At 42.0% G+C, this 9,505-nt stretch overlaps 1 protein-coding gene across 1 annotated transcript; it reads right to left on the reverse strand.

Annotated features, from left to right (window-relative positions):
• On the reverse strand, positions 304 to 2,306 carry LOC8069628. The gene is made up of 2 exons (XM_002445046.2): positions 2,151 to 2,306; positions 304 to 2,044 (listed from the first exon to the last, which is right to left on the reverse strand). The coding sequence occupies exon 2, from the start codon at positions 2,014 to 2,016 to the stop codon at positions 634 to 636; it is 1,383 nt and encodes a 460-aa protein (XP_002445091.1). The 5' UTR covers positions 2,017 to 2,044; positions 2,151 to 2,306; the 3' UTR covers positions 304 to 633.

Raw genomic sequence — 9,505 nt, forward strand, 5'->3', positions numbered from 1 at the left:
CAACACTATTTCAGCAGTAATTTTCAGCGAACGAACCGTGTTTTTCTCTCACAACAAATCAGCATAAGCCAAATTTCATCGAAACAAACAGGACAGGAACAGGATCGATTGGTTCCTTCCTCACCTGTGCATCCAGAAACTCAGCTTTGCAGTGAAAGGGACTGGTGCTGATCTGAACACCGCAGAGCCCCCTCTCTGGGTTGCCTGAGTACAAGCAATCAAGAGACATCTTTTTGCTGGCTAGCCGATCAGTAATTCACCAATGTAGGAAATGAAATGCTTCAACAAACACCAGGGGATACATATTTAAACATAATATATAACACTTGAAAGCATTAAGTTTTTCCATGGGTTACCAGCTTACAAGCATAGTTCAGATAATCAAAAGGGACCAGCAATCTCACACTGCGAGAAACACGACTCTTGGTAGCAGCTCCAACAGCATCCAACCACATGTTTTACTAACTAAACTAACAGATGCTAAACACTTTGTACAGAACAACCTGACAGGTATATTACACATAAACCGGGCCTGGAGTTTTTTGACCAGCAACATAGTAGAAGTAACCTCCGAAGTTCTTCAAGCACCAGGTAGCAAAAGCATGAGCTTTATACCCATATAAAAGAGACCCATCACATATCCTCCAGGCTATCAGGCTCAGCAAGGGATGCCAGGTATGCCACCTGATCAATCTCATACCCATGAAGGCCCTCCCACGGATCACTGACACCGTCGTGGCATGCTAGCTTCTCAACCACCCGTGTGTTGAGGCTCAGAGCATACACCTCCCTTCTCTGGTGCCCACTGTCCCCAGCGACGGCAGTGAAGAACACGATCCCACTCTTCCAACAGAACCACTTCAGCTTCAAACTGATCACATCATCAGGCAAGGATTGTCCTACCTGGATCGATTCGATCTCATCAAACCACCGACGGTCGGTGGTGCAGTTGGTTATGCGTATGGAGATGCGATCAGCCTTCATTCGTGCTGGAACTGGAAGTGGGTCAAACTGGACAGCACAGAGCCGACCCTTTGGTGACAAACCCAGCAAGGTGTTTTTCATGTCAAAGATCTGTCCGTTTCCAGACCGAGGCATGCTTCCCAGCATGGACTGCAGCTTGTTGAGGCTAAGAACAAGTACCACGTTCTTGGCCATCCAGTACACTAGCTTGCCATCACGGCTCACGACTCCACTGTGTGTCAAGCCCATCTGTTTCTTGCCGAGCCTAGAGCCGGTCACCTTTGCCTCCTCACTCCAGCTGCCTTCGTCCGATGAGTAGCTCCGGAATGCAGTGAAGCCACGTCGAGTGTACACCATGACCAGGCGGAAGTAAGACGGTGGCGGCGGTGGGTCTGTGGTCTTGTCATCACGGTCCTCGGCTGTGAGGACCGTGCACGAGTAGTGCCCGAGGCCATCCTTGCCTGCCAGGGGTGGCAGAACGTGCACTTCGCCTGTCATGGGGTTGCAGACGCAAAGCTTGAGTGCCCTGTTCTGCTTCCCGTGCCGGATGTCAACGACGAGGAGACCGTTCCTGGCTGCCACGATGCGGGAAGAACCGTCGAACAGGCCGTTGTCGTCGAGCGCGCCCAGAGACGGCGGCGGGTCCTGGAGGAGCCCGGGGAAGCGGCGCAACGCGGAGGCCATGGCGACGAAGCCCGGCGCTGCGTCGACCCGGTGGTGGAAGAAGCCGAGCGCGAGGGGGCCGATGAACCTGGCGGGCACGAGCCGAGGAGTGCGGCAGAGGAAGGCGGCTTCGGTGGACACCAGGCGACGCCAGCGCCGGCAGGTGGCGGCGCAGCGGACGAGATCAGCGAGGTTGTGCACGCCGGCGAAGATGACGAGGAGGACCTCGTCGTTGAGCGGCGTGCCCTCGTCGTCCGCACGGCGCGGACGTTTGGCGGGGTCACGGCGGAGGGTGGAAAGCCATCCTTTGCCGCCACGCCCATCCGCCGCCGCAGCGGAAGAAGTGGACGGTAGCCGCGACGAAACGCGGGGTCGCCGCGCCGGCGGCATCCTCCCCCCTCCCCCTGTTTCCAGTCCCCTACAGAGAAAGATAAAACATCAAATCGAATCATTAACTTTGCACTCAAAGCAACGAACTGGGGAAATGTACACAAAACGGAGAAATCTAGACTCGATTCGGAGACCTTTGTACTGTTGATTTCTCAACTTTGCAGATTGCACAGGAGGAGGAGAACTAAACCCCTAATCCCGTGTAGGCATTTAGGGTTCTTGGTACGAGGGCAAACCTGGGCGATGGCGGCGGTACTCTACGGCGATGGAGTTCAGATTCTGTATGGAAACTGAACCGAGATTGCAGAGAGAGAGAAGGTGAAGCGAAGCGACGCCCACTATTCTTTTTGCTCGCACGATCGAACCGACACGTAAGGGCATAGTACAATACTGGGCCTTCTTTTTTTTTAAGACATACACTCACAAACACGAGCGTAACCCATTCCTATGGACGCACATACATACACCTTATCTCTATAAACATCTTCAAAGAACTGAGTTGAACCGGCAAATCTCGAGATTGACAAAATCACCACAAGCGTCTTGCTGTCGACGGGCACGTCGTCTACCAAAGCATAGCATCGTTAAATCCTAAAATAAATCAAAAATTTCACCTCAAAGTCAAAAAAAACTTTTCTCACCACATTAAATTTTACGACATATGTATAGAGCATTAAATATAGATCAAAAAGTAATTAATTGCACAGTTTACCTATAATCTGCGAGACAAATCTTTTAAGCCTAGTTAATCCATCGTTGGACAATAATTGCCAAATACAAATGTGTCAAAATCCAAAGAGTCTTTTTAAGATTCTATGTCACATCAAATCTTGCGGCATATGCATAGAATATTAAGTATAGATAAACAATAACTAATTGCATAATTTACCTATAATTTACGAGACGAATCTTCTAAATCTAGTTAAACAATAATTACCAAATATAAACAAAATTATTACGAAACCCGAATCAAAAAAAAAATCTTTGGATCTAAACAAAGCCTTACTCCTAAGTGGATATGCCGGTGAGGGCATGCATGTACAATACTTGCAATAATATATATATATATATATATATATATATATATATATATATATAATATTTTATTCTGCAATATATGTCGACATGGAATAGATCAAAAGCCACACATATTTATACATTGAGTATAACACTTTTTAGATTTTATGGAATTTTTCTCAAGAGACGCAGTATTACTCATGTGACATGTACTAATATATACATATATATATTTGAATGTGTGATAGGATGGTACGGAGATGCGGCAGAACTTATTTGTGGATTTATTAGCGCGTGAAAGAAATGGATATCGAAAATTTCTTTCTGCCAATATTAAATATTATTTTAGCTGCATCACGGAAAGGTCTATAGAGTAGAGTTTGTGAGCCTGCGACGTTGTGCTCTCTATGATTGTATTTGATTTCACAAACTTTGTTTTTTTAAGATATCGTCACTTTAAAGTTGGTATTTAAGTTTTACGGTATTATTATCTTATTATGTGATCCATATGTTTTAAATATAAAATATTAGATATCCTGTAGCAACGCACGGGCATGTTATCTAGTGATTTATAAAAACTTAATTGTCCAAAATACCAAATTCGTAGCATGATAACTAATAATCTTGTCCAAGATTGAGTTTTAAGAGTAAGACGGAGAAGATTTATCATAGCAGCATTATAGCGCGTAATAGAAGCGAAAGTTGTCATAGCAAATACTCCCTCCGTCCCAAATTGTAAGTCATTCCAAGAATCTTGGAGAGTCAAAGCATTTTCACGTTTGACCAAAATTATAGAGTGAAATACTAAGATTTGTAATGTAAAGTGAGTATAGTATGAAAATATAATTAAGAAAGAATATAATGATATTTAGTTGGTATCATAATATTTATTATTTTATCATATAAATTTGGTCAAACTTTGAAAAGTTTGACTCTCCAAGATTTTTGTTGGAATGACTTACAATTTAGGATGGAGGGAGTACAACTTAGCGGCACTATAGCGCATAATAATAACAAAAGTTATGATAGTGGTAAAAATACAAATAACTTAGCGGCAACCTGTCTAGCAGCTATAGTGCCGCTATAACTCGCTATTTTTTCTTTGGCTGGTTGTGCAAGTGTGTATAATATATTTTCTCACTTTTTAATGGTTGCAACATTTGATCTGAGATGCTATTTATGCAGGGTGGACAACCCACGGTGATTAATTCCCCATGTGCAGGAGGGATTTTGAAAGAAATAGACCTCGAAGTCACTCACATGGACAAGAATGAGGAAATCTCGTGCCTATAGGGACGCGTGTGTTGCAATCTCTAGATGTGTCTTGTCTTTACTTCGGTATGCTAGATCTTTTAGCAATTCCGATGCTTGGGCCCAATCGAAGTATGCAGAAATGGAAATGGAGAGATGAGTGGAAGACACACCCACACACATGTAATTTGCCATGCACCTCTATACATATATGTATGCTACTTCCTTTAGGAACAAAACCTAAAACTTCTAGTGGTAATACCAATCACATATTCTCTATGCCTTCTGGCTAAGTGAGGGTTGTCAGATATGAGGCATGATCCATCTCATAGCCATAAAAGTTGTTCCACACGTCATTGTGGTTGGTGTTTCTCGCCACCTTCTCAATCATTCTTGTGCCTAAGTTCAGAGCATACACCTCACTTCTTGGTTTACCATAGTAGCTAGCAGTAAAGAACACAACCCCACTCTTCTCACAAAACCATTGTAGCTTTACCTCCGTTGCAAGCGCATTAACTTTCAAAGCTTTGTCTACTTGGATATTGATCTTCGTCTTCCATAATGAATTGCTCATTTGCATCATATTGTTGTCAGTGTTGCCATTGTTGTCGTAGGTGATTACATGTATTTCATTTGTTTGTTCCCACTTACCATGCATCGATAAGGACCAATGCCTGCTAAACTGGATAGCGCAAAGCCTACCCTTCGGTGTCATGCCCAGCAATGTATTCTCTGTGTCAATGAAGGTGTTGCCTTCTGACCAAGGCAATCTCATCATCATGGCATCTAATGTGTTGAGGTGTAGCCCAAACACGAGGTCTGTTGTTATCCAATATGCTACCTGTCCACCATAGGCAATCACACCATTGCGCATTAGTCGTATTTGGTTTTTGCTAAGCTGGGCTCCAGTCACCTTACCCTCTGGTCTCCATATGCCATCCTTAGATGAGTAGCTTCGAAATGCTGTGAAGTGGAGCCGACTATACACCATGAGTAGGTGGTAGTGAGAGGACAATGGAGGTTGTGAGTTTTTGTTCCTGTTCCTGTTTTGATAGTCGACAGTGGTGAGCACCGTGCAAGCATAGTGTCCAAGACCATCCTTACCCCTTAGGGCTGGTAATATATGGACCTCGCCACTCATGGGGTTACAAACACAGAGCTTGAGAGTCCTATTATGTTTGCCACGTTGGACTTCAATGACAAGGAGGCCATTCCTAGAGGCCACAATGCGAGATGAGTTCAAAAGCTCATCATCGATGTTCATGGCCAATGATAGTGATGGCTTCTGGAGGACTGGGAACCGGCGTGACGCAGAAGCCATGGGGATGAAGCTTAGCATAGTGGCATCATCCTTGTGAAAGAATCCAACAATGAGTGAGGGAATGAATTTGTCGATGAAGCATAGCTGTTGTGAGGTCTCACAAATGAAGTTGGCATCACCAGACACCAAATGGCGCCAACGCTTGCAGGTAGCAGCGCAGCGAACAAGGTCGGCAATCTCAAGAAATCTAGTGAAGATTAAGAGGATGATCTCATCAGTTAGTGGTATGCCATCATCATTGGGCCGATGTAGCTGCTTGGAGGTGTTTGTCTGGATGGACAACCAACCCTTGTTGTGCGGACCCAAAGCCATGTTGATGGAAGATCGTAGGTGTGACCCAAGACGACCTCTCTTGGCCCGAAGCATGTCGTGTGTTCTAGAAAAAAAGGAAACTATGTTACACATGGACAAGGAAACTATCACATTTAAATAGAATCAAATCCACTACATGGTTTCAACCTATTGTCTTGAATCAAAGTCTTGTATTTCAGATCATTAAATTTCCACTTAAAAAGATGATGAACTTTACATTGGAAACCAAATAATTTCAAACCTCAAACTGAACCTTGCAAACTAACAGAAACATGAAAAGCTCTCTATTTTAACACTTATTAAGAATTTTGGGTATGAGAAGAAAACTTAGTTAATAGCAAGGGGATCAAAAACTATTGCTTCTTATCTTAGTTGTATTTTTATTTTGATAAAATTGACACATTCGAATTGTTCCCTAGCTTAGAAAGAGTAGATCAATTGCTACAAAAAGTAAGAACTATTTGATGTGAAGCCAAATCTAGAATGGGTTTGCTCCGTGTAACCTAAATTGTTATATGTTGTAGATATATTCGACACAAAATTTTTAAAAGGGACTAGGATCAAGTTAGAGAATGAAAAATTTTGAAAAGAGTAAATTGGAATTTAGGCAAAGACATACCGATTCCAGTGGCTTTCAAGGGATGTTGGTGCTAGAAGACTAGCGGTGGGAAGCCCGATCAAGTTAGAGCAATTGACGATGTCGATTACCTGGGTGTGAGCAGTGATAGCAGATTAGACAATTTGATAGACCAAATATGGTAGAGGAGGCGGGTAGGGCTAGGGATCCCACTAGAGTTGATAAAAGAATCCACTTCAACGGGGGAATGGGGCCTCAAATGAGATGAGGATGGGAGGATCAAACCGATGGACCTCACAGCTATATGGGCGGTAGTGGTGGGTGGAAAGAGATTAGGTGCAAGCTTGAAGATAGGGGGAGGGTAAAAAGGCATGAAGACCGTTACATCTCACCCTAGCGGTTACAAAATTTTGCTTGTAAGCAAAATATAAGTTAACTTACAAGCAAAGGAATGTACTAATTTAGAACAAAAGTAAGAAAAAACTATTGCCACTAAATCTTTCCTCTTTGTTTTCTCAAAATTTGGCATTTCCAAAGTACCGTTATGATTTTAATAACTTATGGCTTGTAATAGTTTTTTGACATGTAAATTAAATGAACTAGGGGATCTTATTACAAAAGTTACATGCCAAATAAATGTTGGCTAGATATATATAACATTATTGTTTGCATTAGTTATGATAACCTACTTGTATACTATAAGTATACAACAATATCATAGATATATTTTTCCCTATGAATATTCCGAGCTTTGATATTGAACTCATGGAATAAAGGATAATGATGTGTGCATGTAACTAGATACCGTCTCTAGCTATGAGGCCACATAAGGCTTAGGACAATGGTGTGGGTTGAACACAAGGGGAGGTGATTGGAGCAGCATAGTAACAAATAGCATTGGTAGGGCGCCCTATCGCTACCACCACAAGGTAGCATACCGAACATAGGATGTTGGAACTTAGCAAACGGTATTGCAATTAGCATATGTTATTGTTGGCTGTTATTGCTCTTGCTAGGCCATTATACACTATACGCATTGTTCAGGTGACAATATAAATGGTTCTAGTGGCAACAAGAATGTGGATGATTGTTGACGGTCCTTAAGTATCAAATTTAATTAACAAATAAACAAAGAAAAGGATCCAAATGCAACCAACATCTAGACTTAGGGTTTTATCTGACAGAATTCCACGAGTTTTGGTGTTTGTCTATTTCTGTAGGGGGTTATCAGGAAATATGGAAGAAAGACCCACACGTCGGGTTTACATAGAGATATTAACGTGCCATGCAATTATCTTATATCTAGAAGAGTCAAGAAGCCACAAGAACGAACGAGAGACCGGACGGGCTCGGGGGCAGGGCGCCCGCCCTCCCCCCTTGGGCGCCCGCCCTGGCCTCGGGGCCAATCAGCTTCAACTTCGTGGATCACGCTCCACCGACCTAAAGGATCAAGGAAAACCGTGCGATTAATGTCGGTTTGATCCGACGGCCCATATTCACTTGGAAGAACTATATAACCAGACCCCCTGACCCCTGGAGCAGGAGAGCTCAGACCCCTAATTCATTATTCATCTTGGGAGAAGAAGCCTCTCATCAAGCCCTAGAGCCACCACATCAATTAGATCTCTAGTTTAGCATAGCTACATAGGATTAGAACTAGAAGGAGTCAATCTTCGATTGGTTTCCGGATCTGTCAGGAGGATTCTTGGTAATTCTCTATTGTTCTTCAATTGTTCATCTTTGTTCTTCAATATTATGAATATGACTTTGTTCTACTTCAATATATTGATTATGACTTTGCTCTACTTGTTTATATTCGCAATTATATTGTTCTTAGTTTATCATAGTTATATACTTGGCTTAGTTAGATTGGAATTATATACATATTTAGGATCGTATAGCATTTATCCATGTGTACAGTGGGTAAATGATAAGTATTGTGTAGGCGTGGTGCCTATACCGTATTTATCTACGATTGTACCCTATATGCCACATCGCGGGGTAGTTCGTGGTAGTGACAACTCCATTGATTCTTATATAGTCCCCCTCTCGTGTATTGGGTTGGCAGAGCAACATTATTACAGGAGAGTGATTGCGATGTTTCTCATATTCATTGATAATATCACTATGCATGGGCGTAGTCTTGTCTCGCAATGATTGCCAAGTATAATTGCACTAACTATGATATGCTAGACTGTATAGTTGAGAATAACTTAGGAAATATTCTTGTAGTTCGTCCTAATTCCATGCTAATGACTTGCTAGAATATCTAATTGAGGTGCTTATCATATTTATATGTGGCCAAGTTATGCTGATCAGATTAATTATCTTTGTCACCATTCATATTTTATATATCTTTCATGTGGCATTTATCCCTTATGAAAGAGATAGATAAATGCTCTCAATTATACATGCAATGATAGATACTCAATTCTATATTCCATTCTATAATCAACATTGATGATTACTAATCCCTTCCCAGTGGTAAAAATATAAATAACGATACCTGGAATACTTCCCGGTTAAAATGCTACATCGGTATTAATCTGTGCGCTTGCAGATGTCATTTATTATTTATTTAGAAGAGCAATTGCATATTTCAATACCACGTCTTTCATGTCATGCTGGGGATGACAACTTGGCTTAAGTGGTTTGAGGGATAGGTTTGGCATTTTTGGCGCCGTTATCAGAATTAGAAAACTAAGTCTACTTTTGGTAGTGACGTTAAGAATGTCCAACAAGCATTTTTGGCGCCGTTGCCGGGGAAGGTTGATTACTAATCAGAAATGAATATGAAATTTTGAGTCATCATTCGCATCACTAATATGATTGAGATTGTCAATTCTCTCATACAGTTTTACCCCGATATTTTTCTGTTTTATCTTATGCAGGGTAATGTATGAATAGAAGACATCTTCCAGGAAATTTTGTTGACAATCTCGAAGCATTATTCAGAAAAACATGAGCCAAGCTCAAGAAGATATCATCAACACTTCAGCACGAAGCTTCAT

This window comes from Sorghum bicolor, chromosome 7 (assembly GCF_000003195.3).
Source record: "Sorghum bicolor cultivar BTx623 chromosome 7, Sorghum_bicolor_NCBIv3, whole genome shotgun sequence".
NCBI classification, from domain to species: domain Eukaryota; kingdom Viridiplantae; phylum Streptophyta; class Magnoliopsida; order Poales; family Poaceae; genus Sorghum; species Sorghum bicolor.

What these genes read in the sequence shown, in the direction of transcription:
- LOC8069628 (XM_002445046.2), bottom strand. Translation starts at nt 2,016, where the DNA reads ATGCCGCCGGCGCGGCGACCCCGCGTTTCGTCGCGGCTACCGTCCACT.